We start from the raw sequence: 26,601 nt of genomic DNA, 5'->3' as shown, positions 1-26,601 counted from the left end.
CAAATCAAAGGTCACAGAGCCTTCAATTCATAATACCAATGTTAAATCCTGAAAATGTTTAGAAATAAAATTACCAACAGTGCAAATTGTCAAAAATTGTCACTGTATTAATTCACAAAAAAACATTATTAAATTGTGTCCAGATTTGTCGTCATTGTCAAACAAGTAGTACAGCACTTTTCAGCACCCTCTTTTTGACATAGCAATCACCATTCCACTGCATTCTTGGATCCCTTGAAAGCCACTAAATAAATCAAAAATATTATCATTAAATAAGGATGAACCTAAAACAAGCCCAGCATTGTCATTACTCCTATGAAGCATCAAGATGTAAGTTGTAGAGAAGCCACATGCCAATAAGGGAAAACAAGATTATGTCTGGACTCTGCAAATATTGCAAAAGAAACGTGATCATCTATCTTCCCCAAATGAAGTTTTACTTCAACTATAGATTGGTAAAATGAACTTGACTGGTTGTCTTGGTGAAAACGTCCTAGTGAACATCCCTGCATTCAGAGCGCCTTAAGACTTGGAGACCGGCACACACATGCTCATTCATGGATCAAAGTGTAACTTAATCCTGGATTTTCTCTTTGGTGAACAATGAGAAGGAAGAAGACCTGAGGTAAACTTTCTTTGTCTTTCTTCCGTGCTTTTAATTAGCGAGCAGGTCAAAGACTGCAAACTGAGGGAAATCCTGATGATGAAATTCTTGAGCATGGCTGTTTAATCCTGTTTCCCGCCAGACTAGTGCTGAGTTTGTGTGTGACCTTGCAGCTACAAACAAAAACACCACCTGTTGTCACACACTATTACAATATAAGAAAACATACACAGCAAACTGCTCTTAATGGTAAAAGTATGTTACAATTTATAGGCCCTCCAAAAACATAGCGGTATGCTAAAACAGTACATATGGTACTGCTACGTGCCAGATGATTAATAAGGAGAGAAAGCTTACTTAATCCTGTGGTGATCTGCTGCGAGCTGACAGTATGACAAGCGGAACAAAGCCAACGCTAGACAGTGTGTCATTGAGGACCCACCGAAAAATGTCACATGCGTTCAACTCTGTCTCTGTGAATTGACCCCTGCGGTCTCCTGCAAAAACTGTCCACATTAAGGAATTTAGACTCAAGAAGCTTTTGGTCAGGAGAGACAAAACAGTGCATGACATTGCTATTTAGGATTTCCCCCCAAAAAAAAGAAAAAAAAAAAAGAGGGAAGACTAGTGTTAAGTGCTGAAACCAGACTGAAATTTAATAAATGCAAATTAATTTGTTCCAGGCCATCACCATTGTAACACCTTTATGAAACATACAGCCGATTTTATAGGAGACCTAATGTGCATTATTTTTAAATTACAACAATTCAAATGATGTGTGTATTCCGTTGTGTCATCCTGACCACCCCGCAAAAAAAAAAAAAATGGCTAGTTCCCTGCCTGCATCCTGTTAGGCCAACGGCAAATATGGACTTCATTACCATGACAACCTGGGGTGGAGCTGCACTGGAGCTACAGGGAAAAAAAATGATAGAACTGCGACGTGAACACTATTTCCTCTCGATATTTATTTGCCCTTCAATACCGTGTTCTCTGAAAATGAAAAAGAAATATTTGACATAATGTGTAGTATATTGTTCATATAATCAACATGCTTTTAGGCCAAACATATTAATTTCATCCTTTTAGAGTGTACAAAAAAGTACTCCCCGTTAAAAGTGCTAATGTGAAGTAACTGTGACTTGCTGCCCGTTGTCACCCTGAACTTATCTGCAACACCACCAGCAGAAAAGAAATTCGGTCATGCTGACCTTTATGTAATGCGTTGATGTTTTGGGTTTCGCATTGAGTTGGAGGAAAGTGATGAATAAGTCACGTAAGTGTTCTTTCTATCAGCCAGGCTGTGAGAAGAAGAAATAGCAATTGGAAGAGACATGTGTGAAACCAGTCTGACATCCAATGCTTTTATCTAGTTGTTTCTTTTTTTCTTTTTTCTTTTATTGTATGAAAGCCTTTGGCCAACTCTGCTGATTTACTACAGCATATGAGCGAGCGTGTGTGTGTGTGTGTGTGTGTGTACATACCAGCAGACCTATATCATCTTTTACGTCCATCTACCATAGAGTTACTGCTTTACAATATATCTATACATCTATATGAATTTATTTATTTATTTATTTATTTATTTATTTATTTATTTATTTATTTATTTATTTATACTTGTTTTTGGCTCTACGCAAGTGTTGGGGTGTTTCTTTGTGCGTGCATGTGTGTGCGCGTGCATGTGTGTATGTATGTGTGTGTGTTTTGCTGTAGACATTGCTCTCCCATTAGGCCTAATACTACATGACAGTTTTGGATCAGACTGCTAGCTATTTCAGGCTAGTCTCTTTACAGCAACACTCAGACACACATGCTTATACGTACATGTACGTGCACCAGAGCAGCCCAGACCACCTTTGTGCTGCATATGAAAACTATTTAGAATTCACTGCATTGCAGTGAATGCCTTGCTGATATTTGAGGATGCTTATATACAATTCCTCATTAGGGTTGAAGGTAAGTTGGAGCCTATCCCAGCTGACTGCGGGCGAGACTGACTTTTGGGGCACGTGGCACTGATAGACAAACATTCACACCTACTGTTTTTAAAGTCTTCAGTAGACCAACAATGAATGTTTAGGGAAAGTGAGAATCGTCACAGGGATTCAAAAACTGAGCATCACAACTGCGATGGACGTGCTTTGCACAGTGCTGCAATGTTGGATCTTGTAAGATAATGCAGGTGTTTCTAGTGGCCAGCAAATAGAGTAAAAATAGAATAAAGGAAAAGAGAGCTTGTTAAGAAGCTAAATTTGTACTTCATCATCTTGATGGCAGTCTGAGTTTTTTTTTTTTTTTTTTTTTTTTTTAATACCAGAAATGAAGCTGTGTGCTTGGGTCAACAAGACCACAAAGGGAAATGTGCCGTATCAGACAGCTCAATAGTCTCAAATGCCCTGTGAAATGTCACCGAGTCATCCTTAGACTGATTTTACGCCTTCCTTTCTGCCTTCATTGTCTTGCTTCTTCTTCTGCTCTTTTACGCACATTTAATAGCTTTTACTTCTCCTTGTTTTCCTGACAGAATCAGCTTTTTGTCTCTATTGCTTTCTCGTTGTATCAAAGTCACTGAGGTGTAAATGTACATTAGTGCAATCATTCCTCCCTGACAGGCACAATAACAGACTACTTATATAGGTCAGGCTAAACAGAGCGATAACTCCATGTGTACGCGTGTGTTCACATGTGCACTGACAGGCAAGGGAAAACACTGTGATTCTCCAGCTGCCGATAAAAAGTCGAAAGCGAGAATATTTCTCAGGTTACAACTTTAACACAAATGAATTTTTACATTTGAATGGCAATGGGTAGAGCGTGGAATTCCAGCACCAAAAAGTGTATCTTAAGATCTTTTTGTTACGTTCATGCATTATCATTTGCACAGAAAGAAGAAAAATCAGCTACGACTTTATCCAGAGCTGCACTAAATTCAAATGGATTCCTCCTTCATTTTCACTTCCACCTTACCTGTGACACAAATGTAGAATCTAACCAAATCTCAGCAGTTTGACTAACACAGAAGTTGCTTTTCTTTTTTTTTTTTTCAAGATAAGTTGCATTGTTTTTTTTTTTTTGTTTTTTTTAAAGTAGTTGCTTATTCCATGCAGGGAATGTAGGAGCAGAGAGACTCTGGAAAAGTAATGTAAATCGCAACTCAACAATAAATAAATACAATTAAGATGAGAAACAGATCAGAAGTCAATTCCTTAGCTCCTTAGCTGTGTGAGGTGTTGAAAATCTTTGCGAGGGCTCCGTGATACAGCAATCAGAATGAAATAGATCTTAACATGTAATAACATGTAAATTAAAAGTAAATATTTCAATCTTGCTGATATTGATTCACATTAGAGAGCTATATTGACTGTCATTCATATCCTTCTATAGAAAATCATTGACAGATTTTTTTTCTAATGGCTTTTTGAGTGTACCTGTATATGCAAGCGTGCGTGCGCGTGTATGTGTGTTAGCTTGACAGTTTTCTGAAATGACATTAGATAAAATCTTTAGCTTCTGAAAAGGGGCAGGATTATTTCATTAAATATTGAGCGAAGCAAGGGGTATATTTGCAGGAGGTTACTTTGGGAGTTAGCAACCCCAACTTGTCGCTCAGTGAAACCTACCACCGCAATATATGTTTATTTAAATAGACCCTTTCTAATATGGCTGAGAGGATAGGCGGTATACTGTAAAGAATAAATAGATGGACTAAGAGGTTTCTTAATATACCATGGCGTCTCCTATATAAAAAAAAAAAATCATAATGGTAATATACTTAGTTGCATATGACCACAAAGTTCAAATCTGTCAAAGAGAGTGAAAATATGTTGTGACACATTCGAGGTCAGTCGTCTCTCCAAATTATTAATTCGTTGAGAAGTATGTAACACTTCCAACGACGTGTGTAAAAAAACTACAGCGTGTATGCGCTATTGTACGTTTGTCCACTCACTCACAGCATGGTGGAGGCAGCGGCCGATGCCATCCCTGCTGTGCCTTCAGTGGCTGGAGCATTAGTGTCAGTCTGACTGTGTGCAGTCACAGCATGTTGTCCTTGACTCCATGTAGACAATATCTCATTCTGACAGGGAAGAAAATCTATAACACAAGTCCCCAGTAAACAGGAGGGAACTAACTGATAATGGCTACAAAGTTGGACAAACTTACAGTATGTGAAATAATTGCAACAGGTTCCTTATCTCATTTTCAACATGACTGGGTACGAGGGCACAAAGCAAGGTCCATAAAAACTTGGACGGCAGAGTCTGATATGGATGAAACGACAGAACACCTTTGGGATGAATTACAAGCCAGAACTTCTCGTTCAACATCAGTGTGTGACCTCATAAATGCTCTTCTGAAAGAATGATCAGAAATTTCCATTACAGAATCCTAAGCCTTGTGGACAGCCTTCCCTATATGGACATCCTATTGAAGCCTCAAAAATGAATGGTCACTTAAGTTCATATCTGAGTCAAGGCTAGGGATGGGAATTGAGTTCCCATGTTACTAATTCCTTGGAATCGTTTGCTATTATGCTAACAATTCCCTTAGCGATTCCAGTCAGCATGAATTTTGTCACTTCGCACATAAACAATGATGGCACCTGTGAGGCAGAAGCGTTCAAAGGTTTGGTTACATTTCACTAAGAAGGACGAGAATAGAGCGACGTGCAATACTTGCAATGTTGAAATTTCAACAAAGGGAGGAAAGACGCCTAATATGCAAAAGGATTTGTACACGCAGCATGCCATTAGTGTCGCTTGTTTGATCCGCTGTGGAGGGTCAGTCAACAACCCAGCACCAGCAGCAACATTAACCCGAGCTCGACGTGCAGTTTTACTGCAGGATAACTAAAACTGATATTCGTGCTAGCTCTTTTTCTATAATTGTAAAATCTGCCATGCAAATCACGTCTCAAGTTTTATTTCAGATGATGACGAAAACCGTATTTCCACTCATGTTTCTTCTACCCAAGCCACCATACTGAATGTAGGCCACTTAAGGTAAAAAAAACAAGTTATTTGTCATCGCTGTGTTTGATGATGATGGTTGTGCGCGGACCAAAGCAGCATTTTGGCATCAGCGTTTTGCTGGGGACTAGCAGACATCCCATGCTGTGCTTCACAGCAGACGCACTGGGAGTCTGCTTGACTACAGTGCTTACATCATTAGAAAGCACACGTGTGTGTGTATGTGTGTGTGTGTGTGTGTGTGTGTGTGTGTGCGTGCGTGCGTGCGTGCGTGCGTGCGTGCGTGCGTGCGAGCGAGCGAGTGAGCGAGTGTGTGTCTGTATGCATGTGTGTCCTGAGGCTGTGGCCTTAATGTGGTCCGTGAGGATGACACAAGTGACCTCTTGCATCAGGCCATGCTCACTCTCACACACACACACACACACGCACGCACACACACACACGCACACATATACACGCACACGTCTTCCAAGTTTAAACCTTACCTCAGGGGCGATGTAGTCTGGAGTACCACAGAAGGTGCGAGTGGTCACTCCATCTAACATGTTCTCTTTACACATGCCAAAGTCAGCAATCTTAATGTGTCCCTCACTATCGAGCATCACGTTGTCCAACTTGAGATCTCTTAAGAAGCAGACAAATACATGTTAATACTGATATTTTTTTAAAAATCCCTGAAAGGCATTCACATTCATTTTTGAACGGCCTTCAAGAACATGGTTTGCAATGTCAATCATGGCTAACTGATTTCATTAAAACTATTGCTCTTACAAAAATGTCTTTCTCTTCAGAGTTAATCTCTCTGAAAAGTAGACTTCAATATAATTGTCATTAGCTGAAATAAATGCTTACCTGTAGATGACTCCTTTACGGTGAAGGAAGAAGAGACCAACAGCGATCTCTGCTGCATAGAACCTGCAATTACAACAACACAGCCAATCGCAGAGCGCATATGGACAAGCAGTCGATGAACCTAACGCAAGGGGAGAACATGCAAACTCCACAGAGGAGAGCCTGAGCCAGGATTCAAACCCGTGACCTCTTAACTGTGAGGCGCCCTAACCACTATACCACTGCGGAGCCCCACACAAAAATCGAATTAGCAAAAGAGTCTTGCAAACTAACCTTGTTGCCAATATTCGTACTTAACATACTGTAAAGCGGCCATCGGTGTGAGTGCTTTAATAAATACGACAGAAATGCATGAACGAGTATTTGTAGAAAAGGCGGCTTTTAATTCCTTACACTGCTTGCGGTTCCTTGAACTTGCCCACTTGTTGAATGTGATACATGAGGTCTCCTCCAGTCACGTACTCCATGACAAAGTACAGACGATCCTGTGTGCAAAAGAAATGGGGGGAAAAAAGTGCACATAGAAAAATCAGAACGTCTCTTTTTTTCTTCATTAAATCTATTTTGCATTCTTTGAAAACTCTCATTAATTCCATTGCTGGTTTCTGCACCAATAGGTGGAAATATTATTTTGCAAAATGATCTTTTTTTTTCCATTGATTGTCAGAAGGACTAATTAAAAGTATTTGGCTGATTTTCTGCAAACTTTATTGAATTGAGGGATGGGGTGGGGTGGGCGACGGGCCACAGAAGAACAGAAGAACTCATTACATCCAAAAATGTCTTTTCTTAAGGTTTTCCTATTTGTTTGTGTTTTTCTTAATATCCCATTGAACAAGCATACTAAATCTTTATGACACAATTTAAAATTGCAGAGGGATCGTTTGGCCTTGACAAAGCATGACCTCTGAGTGCCATTCTAACATGGAAATGGAATATATTGTATATATCCTGTACAACTGAGCCTCACAAGCTGTAAATTATGGGAATAAAACCAGGCATAATTGAACAGAACAATACATACTTTGTATTTATTATCATTATTGTGCTTGCAGTTTCACAATGAATCACGTAGACAGTTTGTTATTGTTGTACGCCGCATTCATTCATTGCATACGTGGTTAAGTGGCCAAATGTATTTTATGTTTCGTAATGCCACAGAGCTGCTCATTTTATTATTAAGCCTCAGTCTGTGTTTGGCCTCTAAGGGTTTAGTGTATTTTTTTTTTCTTTTTATATAGTACAAGCGTCACTTTGTTCTCTCAGGTTGCGCGGTCTGTTCTTTTCCCTAAGGACTCAAATGTGCAATTACGTGTTTTCCACACAAACTGCCTGTTTAAGCCCCTCCTTTTCATTGTACTTGTCATGCGTGTCCTCTGTTTAGCTCAGAGCAACGTACTTTGAAGCGACCTTGACCTAAGAGCATTGTACCCACCACAGTCTGGAAGCACGAGTGTAGCTGCGTGAGGAAGGCCGGCTTCTCCTGCTGGGCAAGGACCCTCTTCTCCACCATGGTACATTCAACGTCGTCGTCCTGAATCACCACGTCCTTTTTGAGGATCTTTATGGCATACAGCTCTTCTGTGGCCTTCATTTCTGCCAGCATCACCTTCAGTCATAACAAAAGTCATTTTCACCAAAGAGGAGCTTACTTTCTTGCGAAAGGTGACTTTTAACATGTGTTGTACCACAAAGAAAGAAAACAACATTCCAGTTTACCTTGCCAAAGCTGCCTTTCCCAAGTACAGCCAAGAAGTTGAAGTCACTGACTTTGACTTGGTCCAAGCTGTTGAATGGCAGCTGGCTGGATGGGCTGCCATCTGTCTCTGTGGTGGCCTTCTTGGTTGGGCCCAGCTTGGCTTTCTGCGCTCACATGACAGGACAGGGTGCGTCAACATGCACTCCAAGGAGCACAACATTTGAATAATGTCCAAATCTAAATGCTCCCTTTCAAAGACAATAATCTGCTTTGAATGACATTTCATTGAGCAATATAACAATACTTTCTGAGTTGGACCTCAAGCCACAATCCGATGTTATATTTCCTTGTTGGGATAGGAACGGGCCAGTGTTGGGTGGACTTTTTTCACAAACTTGAAATTATTACACATAAATTCCACATGATGATCCATTTGTGCCCTTAAACACTTGACCATTTAAAAATGCACACAAACATGTCAACGCTAGACCTTCAATCAAGAGATCCCTATCAATATTGTTCTGAGTGACCAAGACTTGGAAAAAAAAAAAAAAACTTGAGCTTTCACTCAGGCATAGTGATATTTCAAGTCGAGAGGCATAATCTACTACTACGTGCATTCATGCCTGCTCCAGACAAGCCTCTCATGTCAACAACAGCCAAAACATGACAAATTCCCCATGAAGCTCATTCAAGCCAAATTCATGCTTCATCTTTATCGACAAATGAAGAAAAGCGTTTCATGGTGCAAAAAAATGCTGAGCATTGACAATGGATCGATAGAGATTCTCAAGACTGCTGATTAATAGTGGTGTCGCCAGCAAAGGAGCTGTTGATTCATTCTCAATTAGTTTGTGGTCTAAGGAGGAAGATCTATGAGGTCTATGAGAAGCTTCACACAAGCTTCAGTTATGGGGCAAGCCTTCCCGATAGTTTTATTCTTCTCAAATACAACACTGGCGTGGAAGCAGGAGTTCAGAACATTCTATAAGTGACTCTTCAATCTTTATTCTTGTCATTCAAACAAAATGGGAAAATATCCTATTGGCTATGCATTAAAAACCCAACCACATTTCATGTCCACAGTTCACACTCAGCCAGGACAAACATAGATCCAAACCTCATGCTGAACCTGATATTGTGGCTAGAATCACAATCCAGAGAACTTCGACTTTCACTATAGCCAGCACGAAAGGTTTAAAAGCCACGCAAACATCATTTTCACACCTTTAACCATAATCAACACGAGACTATAGCAAATGTTGGTTTGACTTTTGATAAGTTGGCAAATTCCATGTCAACTCACTGACAGACCTCAAGTATTTCAATGACGTGCTTCCCCTCTGTCCAACATTGATTTCAAACAAGCTTGTGACAAAGTAGGAGCAGCCTTAGTTTGGTTAATTGCGTGAACTAGAGTCTAGCTAATGTGCAAAGGGCAGCAGACTACGCCAAACCACAGCACACCTTGAAGCTTTAGCCAAAGACAAGAGCCTGTCCGAGCTGAGCGAGCGAGCGAATGAGCGAGCAGCCTTACTTTCTTCCTTTTAGAGTCTTCCAAAATTGCTTGGTCCTGGAACCATAAGAAGAAGCAACCAAAGGGCCTGACTCACTTTGAACATCTCAAACAATACTTTTACACTGGGACACTTTTATGCTCAGACGTTGAGGGACAAGGAAGAGTCTGGCACACACAGAAACAATATTTTGTAATAATTCATAAACATGATCCATTCACAGTCAGACATGGTGAGAGCTGTTGGTAAAATGACAATACAATATTTTTGTTAATCTTTTCCTGTCATATAAGAGCCAGAACAAACTAATGATCTTCTACTATCGCATCATCATTGTCGACATTTCTCTTTGGTGGTGTGCCAATCTCATGTAAAATACGATATGTGGTGAGGCTGAATAACTGTAAAAGAGCTAGTCAATAATAAAACTAGGTATTTTGTTATTTGCTGACATCTAGTGGTTAAGTGCAGAGCACAACGTTATGGTAAAAATAGATTAGAGAAGACGAACATTTATCTTTCTTATATCTACTATTTTCTGTGGATTGAATGCATAAAAAAAATGCTAACACACTGCATTTCACCCTAACAGGTACCTAAAGGTAATTAATATAAATAAATAAAAACTTTACAATTAGCTTACATACAATGCTGATAAAGAAATAAGTCTCTCACAACTAAAAATTATTGTCATGTATTGCAATACTTTTGAATTTTCAAGTAGACTTACATTTACCAAAAAATTTTCAAACTTCCCATCAAACAGAATTATTTATTCTGGTTGGTGTGGTAAAAAATAAATCTGACAAACTATTTATTTATAGGGAAACAGCTATACCAAGTTAAAATCAATAAAAAATGTCAACTTCTCAACTCTATGTCACTGAAAAGACGGGATATTCTCTAATGTGTACTTTTGTAACTTCTGCCTGCGCCTCCTTCCCCTGCCACGGAGCAAGATTAATTTCTGTGAAAAAACAATCAGCAAAGGACAACCCTCACCTCAAATTTCAGTCTCAGTTCTTCATTCCCATCATCCTCCTCTGAGATGGGAACGTTATAATACTCTCCCTCCTCCTGGCACAACAATTTATACCTGACAAACCATGAGACAGCGTGAGTAAATGAGTGTGCAATCGGCATAGTCTTAAAAGGTCAAGAAATGGGTCTTTACCAGCCACACGCTGGAGACTTTATGAGCTCCGACACCCCAAATGAAAGGGCGCCCATGAAGTCATTCCTGGTTGTCCGATCCCAGTCCCACACTTCCACGGATAACCTGCGGTCCTTATCTGTAGGTCTCAGTTTACTGGAACGTGCAGAGAATTACGTACATAATGGTCCAGAGAATTACAAACTATCCCAATAACTGAATACAAAGAGGCAGTTACTTACAAGGTAAAAGTCTCACCCCATTTGGGGTTCAGATTAGAGCGGATGGTTTTGGTCTTCTGCTTGGTCTCATTTTTGGGGTCGGGTATGAGCTTGAGTTTTACGTATGGATCAGACAGGCCATTGGGGTCCATCGGTATCAGATTCCTCCCTTCACCAACTGAAAGAAAAAAAGTGTAGGTTTATTGCATTCATTGAATTCATATTCAGCAACCAATCTATTATTATTATTATTATCATCATTATTATTTGTTTCTTTTTTGGAGGCAATACACATTTTGAGTTTAGAAAATGTCTTCACTTTGTAACTGTTGAGATTTCAATGTGAGACAGAAATGTTGTCTCGTTGTAGAATTTGGATGAAATGATTAATGATTATCCAGAAGTTTGTTTAAGAAGACTTTTATACAAGAACCACATGATTTAAATAAATCATGAACAACTTTAGTAGTACCATAAAGAGTTAAAGGTGAGCCCATTGGGATAAACACATTGTGGTCGATCGCGAACTTCAAATAACCTCAAATTTGAAAATCAAATGAGAACCATGAACGAATTTTATTTTTATTTTTTTAATAGGGTCTCTAATTGTTCAAAAGGGACCGCTAGAGCATTTGTTCTGCACTGAAGTCTCAATGAATATTCAACTTCATTTCATCTGTCCTTTTGGTCAGGTAAAAAAAAAACAAAAGCAAAACAGATACTGCAGGTGAACATCAGTGGAACACACTGCAGGTGTTCAAGATCAAATGTGCGTGCGTGCATCCGTGCGTCCGTGCGTGCGTGCGGTGACACTGAGCTTTAGAGGGAGCAAAAGCAGGAAGTGGGGGAAGGCTCTTTTATCCTCCCGTTGTGAGATGGACAGTAAACAACAAGGCAAGAATTCCATTAACCAGGCTTAAACTAAACAAAACACACACATAGGAATAGACGTACATTAAGATGCATTTACAAAATGTTCTGTTTTTTTTATTGGTCCATGCTTTATTCAAATTAGAATAAAGCTGAATTACTATGTGAGGGGAACTAAAGAAGAGACTCACAGACCTTTTAGTGCTAAATGACAGAGAAAACAATTAATCTCACTAAGAGCAAGTGGAAAGTAAAAAAAAAATGGGAAGAAAAGTGGCCTATACAGATTTTCAATTTTCTATGTGTTTTTAAAGCTTATTAGATCAACAATAAGAGGCAGACAAAATCAATTTTAACGATTACTTAAAGGGAACTGTCAACACAGGGTACTCAGGATTACCACATCTGCCTCACAGTCCTGAGGTTCGGTGTCCAGATCGATCGTCCTGTGCAAAGTTGTTGTTTTTCCCCCTGGGTCCTCTGGCTTCTTCCCACATTGCAAAAAGATGCGTATTAGGTTAATTGAAGACTCTAAAATTATCCAAAGGTGTGAATTTGAGTGTGAGTAATTGCATGTGTAAATATCCACTACCATTGGCTGGCAACCAGTCTTTGTGCTACACAACTACAGATTTCATAATAATAACAGATGATTTGGAATCATGTAAACCAACTTTCTCATCTGCAAACAAAAATTGGGTTTTTTTCTAACAAGAGTTTTAATTACTTACTCCACCTCCAAACCTAGCATCTCGCGCTGACAAAAAAATTCAAAACAAATGTTATTTTTCTAAGATGTACTTCCAGACTAAAACGATAGAGGGCGAAAAGCCCATTCTAATGTCGTTCAGCAGAAGTCAGAAGTCCAGCTTCAATGAAGATTTCATCCACAGCTGCGTCTTCATCTTCACCTTCGATTGCATTGAGGACATCCAGCACCGATTTTGTACCCATAGAGGGGCTGTATGTTCAATCTCCAATGGTTACCTTCTCTGCACTCATGACAACTCTACTCCACCGCAACTGACACGAGTTGACCCCGTCCACAGAACAATGAGGTCAGCCGTGTTTGCACTCTGCATCCTTTGGCAAACAAGTTGAATAAAGTTTTTAGTCTCATTACCTAAATATCCCACTGTGTACACTGTAGAAAACACCCTTCTCTGCAGAAAAAAGACAGCTCCCAATGCTTAGTTTCAACAGCACAATGAAAGAAGAGAAAAAGGAACATTAAGTTTGAGAGTAGTGAGCTTTTAGAGCTGCTTGGGTGGTTGACAGTTAATAAAGGCTTGAAGATGACATCACCATACATCACCTTGGAGTGTGTCATTCTTGTAGAAAATTGTGTGCCTGTGTCCTTGAATGGATTGTAAAGCATTTCAAGATATTTTTCACAGACCAAGTATTTTTCTGATTAAAATATTCATAGCTGAAAACTAGTTGGCATGGTTACATGAAGGCTCTTCAGTTCCTGCAGTCAAAAACAATATTGAAGTTGATTTCCTCCTGGTAAAAATCTCTTGGCATGTGTGTGCCGTGCCATTGAGTATTTTACAAAGAAGGAAATTGTAGAGCGAAGGCTTCAAAGTGGAAGAAGCTCGGGGGCCTAAATCATTGTACATGCGTGCTGCTGTCCACTGCCAGGCTGCATGCAAAGCCCAGAAAAACTGTTGAAGCAAACTCAACTCTACCTTCCAGCAAGCCTTCTTTCTTAGCAGAGACACTAATGGGAGGAAAATGTGATTTATTTATTTATTTTGTCTGGTTGATTAGCTGGCAGAGCGAGAGGCCACATGTGGAGACCTCATGCATTTTGACCATATGGAAAATAGCAGTGATGAAGAATTAAGGGCTTATATGAGAGACTTAAAAAACAAAACATTACTGATGGAAAGTGATTCATGTACATGCATGGAATCTTCATATAATACAATTTCCGCATGATGCTGTGTAGCTCTATGAAAATAATGACTGTATATATGGTTAAACCATATATACATGTGTGTGCGTGTGTGCGTGAGATATATATACAGTGAAACTGGTTATACCTATTTGACCTTCCACGGCTATATAAACATTTGTATGCCTATTGCCAAGCGAACCAAATCGCAACGCGCTAATCCAAAACTCGAGACCAACTGTTGGTTTGCCATGTATGCTCACTATTAAGCAATGAGAGCAGAAACCTGATACTGTCCTCTGCTTACCGCCAGCATCTCAAAATAGCCGGAAAAAGTGTGAAAAGCAAACAATAAAGAAAGAGAGCAGGCTAGAGGGAGTCAAAATGTACAAGATAAAATGTTCATGCCAACATTTAGATAAACCTTTGGATTTTTTTCCTTCAATACTGACAGGTTATAACATGGAAATTAATCTATGATCCTGATCTTCAGAAATTTAAGACTGTTTTATTTAATTAATGTTATTTGCCCGCTTTCAACCTGTTTCAGTCATTTGACCCTTTTTTTTTTTTTTTTTTACATATCTGGAACAATCCAATCACTGTTACAGGTGTAACAAGTTAGCATTCACTTATTTCTTAGAACATGTATTTCAAGTACGACTACACTACGATAACAATATTCACCACTAAACACACTGAAGAACTATTTCCAGTTAATCAGACTGTGATATGTTCTACTTCTGGCTTGTTGCAAGTGTGCACACAAGCAAACACTGCAAGCAAAAGTCCAGGGCAGATTTGAGCTTTGACAGTAAAAGAAAAACAAACCAAGAAAAAAAGGTTAAAGACAAAATGGGATCTCTCTGGTCCACCCACATCTACAGTAAATGTGCCTTGAACACTAACCCCTGCGACCTGTGCACACCTACACAGAACCATCAGCTGAAGCTCAGTTTAATAAGTCAAATAGGTTAACAATTAACAGACAAAGATGGGGCAGTTGGTCAGTAGTAGGGATGAAAACTGGGAAATGAGAAGAAACCGCTACAAAGTACGTAATCAAGGTGTGAGTTTTGAATTTCTTGAAATTTGAATCGTAAAACTGCATATACAGAAGGCGGTTGGGTGTGCAACTGAGTGCTAGTATGTACTCCTCCACAGTGCCTAGAGGTGGCAGAGTTGTGTAACGGCCACAAATAGGGAACTACAAGGAAGTAAATTACAGTACATGCACAAAGATGCTCTTGAGTAATACAGTGAATACTAGCACACATCGAGAAAAGAAAAGACCAAGGCGAGGGTGGCTTGCTCAGCACTGACCAATACAAAGGAACTGTGTTCCTGAGTTATGGCAAAGCGAAGGACGGCACTAAAGCACCACAGTTGTCCTCCACCACACAAACAAAACCTCTTGTGTCTCCTTCAGCATCTCCCTGCCAGTGCTCTTTCCCCACAACAACACCATTTCACCACCTCTGTATTGAAACTGCCACAGTGACAAATCTGTTCATTTTGCAAGCGTTATGCGCAGAAGATTGTTTATTTGCCGGCATCTAGCGCATGCTTGAAAGAACATCAGACTTCTACTTCCTGCACAACGTTTTGGCTCTGGACACTAGAGAATGATGGATGGACATATCGGTAGAGCTCACTTATGCCAAGAAGAAGAAGAAGTAGAACTTTTGTGAGTTTACTCCATGTACTTGGGCTTCCACTCACATCCGAAAAACAGAAGTGGATGCTGTTTATTTTGAGAGCAGCGCTGTACATGTGACAATAATGTAAAGATTCTCGCTTCGCGCCATCCAGCATGCTATTTAAACTGTGTAACTCAAATCTGTTTGGAAGGCTGCCCGTTTGGCGTCAACAGCGGCTAATGTAATCTGTAATACAAGATGGCATGAGTGGGCTGTGCGGTTAGTACATCAGTTCTGAACACATACACACACAGACAGGCTCACCAGCCATCCATTTTCTGCAGCACTTCTCCTCATTGGAGTTGCAGGTGAACTGGAACGGCGGAACCTATCCCAGATGAGTTTTAATCACGAGGCAGGGTACACTGTCAATCGTGTGGAACAGACAAACAACCATTCACACCCATCACACCATTGGGCAATTTGTCTAACGTGAATGTTATGGAATGGGGGAAGAACATACTTTCTTCAGACCAACTGCATACCAATGCATAGAAAAAGCAGGTTTACCCCAAAGACAAAATCCCTAAAAGAAAAGTCATGCACTGCAGTAGCGTGAGGAATGCAATGACACTCGAGAGACTAAGCCGCCATTGCACAGGCGCATGACATAATATCGGTGAGTGGCTTCGTCGAGTCCAGTCAGCTGTCCATATGCATCTCGTAAAGAAAGGCGGCAATGCTTCGAGGACAGCCACGTACAAATTCTGGATCGGGAGGGCTGCTATTTTGAAAGAGGTGTAAATGAAGCCATCTACGTGAAAAAAAGAAAAGACGTTTCTAAACAGGAGTGGGTCGAGGCGTCACCTCTCATCTGCCTCAAACAAGAACCTGATGCCCGTCCATGCAAACATCTCATTTCCCAGGAAGAGTGGCTCAAGCGAGTTGCCAGTGAACAACCGATTGGTATGCAGGGTTGACATTACACTAACCTCGCCCGGCAAAAACAACAACTGTGTTGTTGACAACCCCCAGGGGACACACCCACCCAGGCATGAATATTGATTGACCTAAGAAAATTGATGAAGCCTTTTGAATTCAAGGTGAAAAAGTCTCATTGCCATGTTGCAGCACTTCAAATTTCTGACCAATTACTCAGAAGTCCTCGGGTCCTGTTGAGATCATGCGTTTAGATCAAGTTAAGAATACAAATTCTCTATCCTTGAGGAGCACGTTTCGACTTTCAAATTTGTGTGTATGTGTCACACAAACACAGTTGTATTGTTTTACTCTTTTCGAAATCTATTATTTTCACCGATTAGCGATATCTCAATATTGAAGGAGCTTTGATTTGTTTTGTTTTCCTAACTCCCAGCCATAATTTATCCTGTTTCTCCACCTGCTGTTCATTTGATGAATGAACGAGTCACAAAGTTAGTGCCTCATGACGCGCTGACCTCAGTGAGCCAAGCTAATTGAATGATTACATGAGCCCGCTGTCGGCGCCCCACCGTCATCTTTGTTCTAGCCGATGTGCTAATTCTCTGTCATCACGGAGCGAGGATTTACAACATGCCTTCAAATAATAAGCAAAAGCTGTTGCGAATAAACACACACACTTGAGTTGTTTACGGAGTAGCTTCATTATTTAATTCAGACTGTTATGCATGTTATGCATACAAGTTGCAGTCAGTTTGATATTCTTAGCATAGCATATCAACTTACGGAGTATATCTATTATTATTCAAGGCCTAATTATTTTCTTACGTGTGCAAATTGAGGCACAAACCTATGTGAAAAACTGTTGATGCAAACATTAGGACTAATTTGAAAATACAAAATCATTCTGATGGCACTCCTACTTAAAGAAGACAGCCCCCCAATTTTCATTGCAATAATATGTTCTGTGCAGCCCAACTAGTCAAAACGCGGAGTTCTGATTAATGTTTCGTTTGAGGAATATGATTTAAGCAGCAAAATTGACCTATTTTTATCCATTTTGTAGGCAGACATTTTGCCGCTTGCTGTCGCCTGAAAATGAAATCACAGTTGGTCAGTCACAACCAATCACGGCTCAGCTTCAGAAAACTGGTGAGCCGTGATTGGTTTTCACCTGGACCTGGCAACGGTAATGTCATTTTCATTTTGCTGCTTAACTCATATTCCACAAACACAATATTAATCAGAATGCAGTGTTTACACTAGTGGGAGTACATCGAACATATCGTAAAGAAATTTGGGGGGTTGACTTCCTCATTAAACAGTCAATACTATTCACTGATTAGACTCGTATATCTTTACAAGCTTTGCTGCAAAATGATCGCACAATGTCTACTTCAAGAATATTAGATATAAACAGTTTTACTACCTCCGCTGGAGTGGTGCTGTTGGTGCCTGCTAACCCACTACATTATAACGTCAATTTGAATTTGATTATTTGTTTTGCCCATCAGGCTACCTTTATTGAGTTATCTAAAAGCTTTTAGTGTTACACTGACAGCGATTTATTTAATGACAGTTTAAACATAGTAGGCACAATCAGGATATTTCTTTTGGCTGCGGAGCTCAAAATTAACAAATTGCAGCAAGAGGATTAGGACAGATTAAGAAGGCCTCGGAAATGTTACCTCAGAATTCATTCATCACATTAGGACATGTTCTTCTATTATTGCCAAGTGACCGCAAGCACCCCTCATTGTGAACTGTATTGTACAATCCTGTCTGAATAGCAACCAAACAACGTGTAACAGCCCTAGATTAAATATATTCTCTGCCACCACAATGGTGAGCGACAAATGGACCAACATTCATTTTTGTACTACATTTCAGAGCCTGTACTTTTTCTTTTACTTAAGAAATCAAGCAGTACTTGTGGTTTCATCAGTCTTTTTTTTAAACCAATCTGTACTTCTAGTTAAGTACAGAATGGGAGTACTACTGTACTTTTCAGTACCTATGACTAGGTTTCAAACACAAAACAGATCTAGTTTTTAGTGGAAAATATTGTTGATTCATTGTTTTGTTCAATTAATTGTTACCAGTTTAATTAGAAGTAAGTCTATGGATCCTTTCTTGATGTCATCAAGTCAGGACAATTGAACCCACGATTGACCCCACAAATAGATTAAAACTACCAATTACAATTAGAAGTCAGATTGAAAAAGAACAAGAAACAGAGCATACTGAAGAAAATGGACGAACGGATGGATGAACGGGCGGATCGTGACGGCAAGTAATTAAATTTGATTTGTCGGTTCATTTTGAGCCAAGCCTTGGTGGATGGCTCTCAGGTACCACCATCCTTGCTACTTTTCATGTGATTGTTTTGAAGACATGTCCTACAAATGTTTTTTACGTTGTTTTTATGACTTCTCTTGCCAGTACAGTCGTGACAGTTTGAAAATATAGTAACCCACGCGCCTGGCTGCTTCTGGACTATTCACTTTGGTATTTTCTTTCTTACAGGAGAGTCTAGCAAAGAGGATTATTGATCCGTTTTCTAAATCGGGTATTGCCGTTGTTCCATGCTGATAACTGATAGCAAAAGAGTCAGCCAGGTTGTTAGCAGTGAGATTGACTGACTGCATAATAAGCGGGTCGAATAAATGGCCAAAGAGGTTTAATTCAGGTTAATGGTATCAAAAGACTGAGGGTGACTTTTATGTACGAAATGAGATGGCCTTGGTGTTAATTCTGATCTGAAGTCACAGCGGAAACAGGCCAATAGCCGGGATGTTCTCGCACAGACAAGTGTATTCAAGCGGCAGTGTACTCATCAAGCAAATGACAAGTCGACCTACCTGTGACCTGCAGCTTCTCCCCGCTGACCTCACACTTGAGGAAAAGTCGCCCCCTCTGTTCCGTGTAGTCCATCCCACACATGCTGGGCACGTTCATGACACACTGCTTGTGGACGTTCATATCGCACGCTGGAGAACAATTAAAAAAAAAAAAAAAAATCATCAGTTTAGCACATTAGTCAGGTGTACCTAATTGTGGCCGGCAAGTGCATTCTGTATTAGAGCTGTCTTGTTTTGTTTTATTTTGGGTTAAAATATATGAATATATGAAGCACTTACTGTCACACTTCATTCCCTGGTGCACAAGGCCGTACAGCAGAGAGCCACAGTGGTCACAAAAGGTCGGACTCCCAAACGTGTGGATCTTAAATTTATGTTTTGTTCTGGGATCCTGAAGAAATAATTAGGACAGGAAAAGAAAAAAGGTCAGTGATCTAGTATATACATTAACTTCAAGTATAGGCTGAAAGCAACTTTATCTGTATTATAAACAGATTCTTTTGTTCAGACAGGTATAATTGTCTGAACAAAATAATCTGTTTATAGCTTTACGAAGACATGATGAATCTCATCGAAATAACTTGTAGCTAAAACAATAAAAAGACAAGACCACTTCCGTGTGTATCTTCCACAAGGGATTGTCACTTTGTTTTAAAATTATTCACTTGAAGAACAAAAGGCCTGCCGGAGCAACAGTACTGAACCAACACTTGCACCTACACAACTTTGAATGTTCACCTGCTTTCCACCCCAATGAGTTCAAATATAGCTAAGTAGAATTCTTTACAGCACCACTTTGTGGGAAACCCATCCTGTGCATGAAAAAATGTACTGCAAATGTGCTAAGAAAAACACTTTAATTTGTTTCTGAATCTGAATTCCACGGTCCAATGCGTAATGGATGAGGAGAATATCAACAGAGAGATAGAAATCAAGAGTAAATGGAAGAGCGTAATTAATCTCTGTTGGAGCTGGCAGTATATCATTGTGGCTTTGATCAATGAAGCCATTTGCCAACTCAGGTACTTTGACACTGGCCTCTGGACTGATGCAATAAAGTCTCTGCCTATATTTCTTTTAAAAATGTTTTCAGCGTAGAGGAACATTTCTATCGTATGCTTTTCATGGCTGAATCTGAAGCAAAACACGGGTGATGTTTTTTCTAGCTCCTGCACAAATACAAATGTATCACCTTGAATTAGGAATGAGCAAAAGGAGATGTTGCAAATTCCACAGTGGTGGGACGAAGCCGATACTTGAAACCAAGATTTCTTGGGCTTGAGGTGCTGTCCAGGTGAATGTTAAATTTATCAAATACATTTTTAGAATTAAAAAAATGGAATTGATAGTACACATTGAAACATCATACAAAGAAAGGGGAATGCCAATTTTACACCAGTTTTGTAATTCGAGTCTTATTTACAACCCAAACATCAGTTTTCAATGACCCAAAATGTATAAAAATAGCTGTGTCTGTACGGACGTCACCTGAATTCTAAAATGGAGTCCCACCATCCAAAGCAGGATTTCAATTCTCCTCAAATCTTTATACTTGCACACATATCAGAAATGAAAAAAAACATCAGAGATACTGCAAAGCTGCTTGTAACATGCTTAGCTTAAATTCACTAAAGCTACCATGGCAACAAGACCTGGTGGTGATGTTCGAGTCACAGTTTTGTTGTTGATGTAATGCAATGGATTTCTTGTTGATGTTTTGTTCAGCGGGTTTTATCATGTCGCTTTATTGGTGTGTGAGCTTAGCATTTAATGACGAGAAAATTAGAACATAAGCCGTAATATTTAAATTCAATAACGGGAAGTTCTGACGAGTATGATGTATGTTGTCGTAGTTATTTAAATTCTGGCAGACGCACAAGGCCCATCTTTTTGCGCACTCCGTTAACATTACACATTGTCCAATTAGCAGGCGGGCCAGAGTGTGCGCCGATAACGACAAGCTGGGGTTGACAGACAGCGCAGAAGGGGAGAGGGGAGCCATGCCAGCTGCACTTAGTCATGCCCACCTCCACACAGCTGATCTTGAAGGACTATCCTCTTGTCACCTCACCCCTTCTCTGCTTTGTTCCTTCCACTAAGGCGCAAACAAGTGATAGCGACAGATCAACAGATGGAGTGCGTTTTAAAAGAAAAAAAAAGATCTACAATCCCAGCAGCTTTGATAATGAAACAATTTGGACGTTCCAGTCTGTGAAGCCCAATACTGCAGGATTCAATTTGGACGTTCCAGTCTGTGAAAGTGCCCAATACTGCAAGATTCAAAGATCTGACTAACACCTGGACATGAGGACAATTGGCACTCTGTCCAATACTTCCATTTTTCGCCTATAGCGCTTGTCCTCATTATGGTCATGGCAAAGGGTGAAGTGTCTAGTCACCGGTTAATCGCGCATTCAAACAAAAAATATATATATTCACACACCTATGCACAACTTAGAGCAGGGATCACTGACCAAGCTGTGAGCTGCTTCTTGGGTGCTGATTATTGCGAAGGGCTACATACCACAAGTATATTAGTTTTGGGTTTATAGTTATGCTATAGTTTTTATATTTTGACTTTTGTTTTTTAAAATTAGTTTTCAACATGGTTTGTTAGTTTTTGTTAGTTTTTATTGCTTCAAAAAAGTATTAACTATTTTATAATAAGCAAGCGTATAAAACACCCCATTATAAATAACCCTGAAAAAGCTTTTTATCTGTACTCGTTTTAAATATGGTCCCCCAAATTTCTGGTATCTTTTATTATCTAAGTGAAACAGATCAATTCCAAGTATTGTTGGACTGGGCTATGTTTTCCTGACAAACCCTTAATGAGAACACTTGGGCACGATCCACTTTGGAGGTCACACTGTAAAATTTAGTACTATTAAATGTCAAATTTTTAAATTAGCAATTCATTATTAATCATAGTTGTAAATGAATCAGTTTCATGGTGTAATTGCTAAAATGAATTCACATGAAGTGACATGGCAGGTGTGAAAAGTCTGAATAATTTGTGTGCATCTATTTAAAGATTGACTAGGAGGAAGATGTAATGCGCACGAAATGAAACCTGTAGCCTAAATGAAGATAAGTGACGACACATCACTGAGCACACGGGGTTGTCCATTAACACATCTCTGGCGGCTACTAGATAAGTGTCTCAGCGCCTCCAGATCCTCTCACCAATTTCAGCCTCACCGGAAATTCAAGAGCGACCGGGTGGCACCGTCGTACCACAGCAAGTGGTGCCGGGAGAAAGGAGCAACCTAATCACTTGGCTCAACATAAGGACATTAGAATGTTACAGCAAAGCAGCCCAGCGGCTGGTACAAGGCAGCCTAGAAGATGGTTGACCTTTAATAATAGTGCCAATAAAGGCCATCGCGGATAAAATGTGCCCACATGTTCCTTCAGCTTGTTGTTCATCACAATGGAATTAAACATTCATCTATGCTTGCTTTAAGCAGTTCTTATTAGATTTGACTGGCACATGCTAGTCAACGGATCATGTTTTGTTTTGTTTTTTATTCCAATTGCTGTTAGATAATAGAATTAAATGCACTATACTGTAGTGCAAAGAGTTTATCTAATTTTATTTTTTTCTTTAATCAAGTTGGGCACTTGAGAGCATATTCTCATTCACACTACCGGAGTTGGAGGGGAGGGATTCAAACTGATGCCAGCCAAATTCGTTATATGGAGCATATCAGTCCTCATATCTACAATCAAGGGAATTCGTTTATAATGGGCATGATATGATAATAGGATTATGCATTCAACATTCTATCATAGTAATTTTTTTTTATTATATCACCATTGGATGTTACGCTGCAAGTTGTTTTATAAGTTTCATGTTTTAAAAAAAAAGTAACTGATTATTCATAGATATTTTTGCCGTTTTCTAGTTGAAAACTTGAACACGCAACTCTTGTGTGGGTTTCAATTCAGTTACACTGTGTGAAGCGTTTATGCTTGACATTGATGCTTAAAGTTGGTGTGTATTATTTATATTCATAATAAATATCCCAAATGTCATAGTTTATAAGTCAATATTATGTAAGAATTATTATTATTTATTTTTTTAAAGCATGTGTGCAAAAAGATTGCTGTGAATGTCGTCAAAATGATCCAAATTGATGAACTGCTGATGGTGTAGATGTTAATGAGAAAATTATTGTTGTGATTGTTTCGGCAGAAGAATCTCTGAACTAAATAAAATGTACAAACAGTAACTCTTAAGACGGCGGGGCAACTATCATTTGTCTTGCCTAGTCGTGTCTTTATTCCATTTTTTTCTGTTAATCCCATCTAAGTGCGTATGTAAAGCCAAAGGTCATGGACAGCACTCATCTAAAATTTGCTGGAGGTAGTAATGAATCGGAGACACAGGGGTCAGCCCACTGATGTCGGCTAATTGGCCTCACTCGCCGATCCAGCTTCATTAGCAAGCAGGACATCAGGCAGGCTTGTTAATGAAATGCTTGGCAGAGTGATGCTGAGCAGGGGCTTTTCATCAGAGGAAATAATGTCAAGTAAACTTTTTTTTGTCTCAAACAACGTTCTTTTGGAATTTGTCAGAGCAATCGAAGCCATCAGCAGGCAGCTTGTAATTGCAAATAAGTGTAGCAACGATTCAGTCCTTCAGTGGATCTCACCATCATCATTTTTATATCAAGAACTCAGTCTAAGATTTTAGTGTTGAGTAAATAAAAACGGTATACTGATTTATTTGGGTGGACATTTATGAGCAGGTTTTCTGCTGCCAGGGACATCTATCTGCATCTATAAGTCAGATCACTGCATATTACTCAGACTTTTGCGACGTCAAAAGGGCTTGAAAATTCATGAACACGCTCATTTACCTTAAACATGAGCGTCGCGAAAGGTCTAGTTACAGGAAATCTCCTATTTCCCGCAAAAATGAGCTCAATGAACTAGATGCTAATCAAAGAGGAGGAGTAGCTAATACAACCTGCCTGCATCCTGCAGAGTCAAAAGAGACCCACCTAGTATGGCATTTGCAATTTGTGTGTGAGCAACACGAACCGCTCTTATTGTCACTATGTCTCTTTATTGCCTTGTATCTTTTGATCCGTATGAGCCTCAAATTACCATCAGATTCTCCTTTCCCTACATAAACTACCTTTTGTTTTTACCGTCATCGTTCATCAAGAGGTGACATCTGAATAGGAGATGGCAGGAGGTTCTCCCTTGAGTGTAAAAGCTTCATGGCTTCACCTGATGTATCAAATTTAATTTGCTTCAAACCGCTCTCATAGCGATAAACTCAGTATGACAAACTTGCATTTGAAAGTTTGTATAACTATGACATTGGCAGACAATAGAATTCTGCGAATATATTAAGAGTAATTAAGTAAATTTAAGGCTTACATTTATGCATGCAGGTTTAAAAGTGATTGCGACTAGCATGTTGTATGTGCCACTGAGACTGACAGGAAACCAGTCCAGGCTGTCCCCAATTTGTCACAAATGTCAGCCGGGATAGAATTTACTCCCAGCTTTGATGAAAACAAGAGCTACACAAAATTTCATATTGTAATGTACAACACTTTGAAATATGGTCATTACCTCCCGCTAAAATTGCTGTATGTTATCAAGCATAGTCATTAACTGCGTAAATAAAAGCCAACCAATTTAGTCAAAGCAGGGTTTAAGGTACATTTGATGATAATCGTCCAGATTTTCTGTATAAACCATTTACATATTTTTCCAGTTCTCACTGTATATTTTATAGCTTAATGACTGAGAGAGACACTTCTGCTGCCAGTTGAAACTGTTATTATATACGCTAATTCATGCAGCACTTAGCGTAATAACACTGTAACGATATTAAGTGTCATTTTGGCTCTGTGATTATTCCGCTGTGGAGCTTCACATTTCAATTAGACTTCATAGCGCTCATCAAGTGCACATCAAGACACGTGTGCATTCGAAAAAGATGTAAGAGCAGTACTGGCTGGTTGCTAATGCTCCCTTTTCAGCGACTTAGGCAAGCGGAACTAAAGTTCAAAAGGTTAGTCAGTAGAGAACAAACTGGAGTTATCATCTATCTGGACTGGAGGTGTTAGACTAGACGGGGTTACTATTTTTAGCCCATAAATCACCACCCTCATTCCTCTTGGCCTTTCACTAAGCTGATGAGTGCTGAGAGGGTGGGCAGGTTGCCACTGCAGCTCACAGGGGGTTTTCCTTCCTGTGTGCTAGCTGTTAACATTTATCTGCAAGCAATGCACTAAATGATACGTGAGATTTTAACTATAGTTTGGCCCAACTCGTTAGTTCATTCATTACGATCCCGCTCGTTCTGTTCAGTCAGGGTGACGAAGAAGCTGCAGGGTATGTCAGGAGACTGAAAGAGGGGCCACGTCACTGCAGAGTATTAAGCAAACCTAACATTCAAATGCATGATAATAAAGAGTGATTAAGATTATATTTGATTCACACCATCATCGAGGTATTCATCTAACTACAGTATATTGTTGTAATCATACTTTACAGAGGTAGAAAATTACACTGCTCTCAAAAGAATACTCATGTCTGCCTAATACTGTGATGGGTGTACTTTTGCTTTACTTTTCTGAATAACATATTAATAATTGAGGCAAAAGCAAGTTGAAGTGTGTAAGTACCGTGTGGCTGAGAGTAATGATGTCGTGTGTCAGTGTGTCACTGAACAGGTCAAGCAGGATCAACAGGTCTTTTTAAAATGGGAAACGTGATGTAACGCTTTGCATTTCCGAGCAAAGCAGAGCTGAACGTTTATTGACGCGGCTGTTTTTTTTTTTTTTTATCTCTAGTACTAGTTAATGTACTTGAGAATAAAAACAATTGAGTACAGTTGAGAAAGTGACTTGTTCTTCCAGTTGATGATGATCCAGATGCCAAGTGGCAGAATAAAGAGTCATCGACCATCTGTCAGCCGCATAACGAGTAAATCTAGATGTGTTGGAAAATATTTGGGGGAGCCTATTTCAGCATAATGAGCCAGCTGACAGATTCAATTCTTTTACTTTTCTCAGACTAACCTCAGGCAAAATTAATGGCGAGAGAGAGTCAGTGACGTCCTTTTGTCAGTATTGATTCGTGAAAATTGCGAGAATGACTCAGATTCATCAGTGTCGGATGAGAAAGCAGGAGGTGCCGACGCGCTCGTATGTGGCCTGCCTGGCAGGCAGTGGGCTTTTTTTTTTCCTGACGGCGGCCTATTAGGGTCACCTAGCTAGTAAAAAAATATATCAAATAGAAGATTTCCATCCATACGCAATTTGGTGGTCCGTTTCCTTCCTTCCTTCCTTCCTTCCTTCCTTCCTTCCTTCCTTCCTTCCTTCCTTCCTTCCTTCCTTCCTTC

General features: G+C 39.6%; 1 protein-coding gene across 3 annotated transcripts in view; it reads right to left on the bottom strand.

Moving 5' to 3' along the window:
• prkcaa (protein kinase C, alpha, a) overlaps positions 1–26,601 on the bottom strand; it is a 67,305-nt gene that overhangs the window by 12,872 nt on the left and 27,832 nt on the right. For 2 of the 3 annotated variants that reach the window (XM_049719335.2, XM_049719337.1), the window contains 11 exons: positions 19,509–19,620; positions 19,230–19,358; positions 11,041–11,197; positions 10,820–10,954; positions 10,648–10,741; positions 9,666–9,701; positions 8,149–8,292; positions 7,865–8,038; positions 6,823–6,914; positions 6,430–6,492; positions 6,063–6,201 (listed from right to left, as the gene is read on the bottom strand). In XM_049719335.2, coding sequence (XP_049575292.1) covers positions 6,063–6,201; positions 6,430–6,492; positions 6,823–6,914; positions 7,865–8,038; positions 8,149–8,292; positions 9,666–9,701; positions 10,648–10,741; positions 10,820–10,954; positions 11,041–11,197; positions 19,230–19,358; positions 19,509–19,620 — 1,275 coding nt within the window. The remainder of the gene's footprint in view (positions 1–6,062; positions 6,202–6,429; positions 6,493–6,822; positions 6,915–7,864; positions 8,039–8,148; positions 8,293–9,665; positions 9,702–10,647; positions 10,742–10,819; positions 10,955–11,040; positions 11,198–19,229; positions 19,359–19,508; positions 19,621–26,601) is intronic. The other variant, XM_049719336.2, reaches the window with a different exon arrangement.

Source organism: Syngnathus scovelli, chromosome 5 (assembly GCF_024217435.2).
Source record: "Syngnathus scovelli strain Florida chromosome 5, RoL_Ssco_1.2, whole genome shotgun sequence".
Classification (NCBI taxonomy): domain Eukaryota; kingdom Metazoa; phylum Chordata; class Actinopteri; order Syngnathiformes; family Syngnathidae; genus Syngnathus; species Syngnathus scovelli.
Note: the sequence above shows the minus strand (reverse complement) of the source record. Positions and strands in the feature narration are given on the sequence as shown.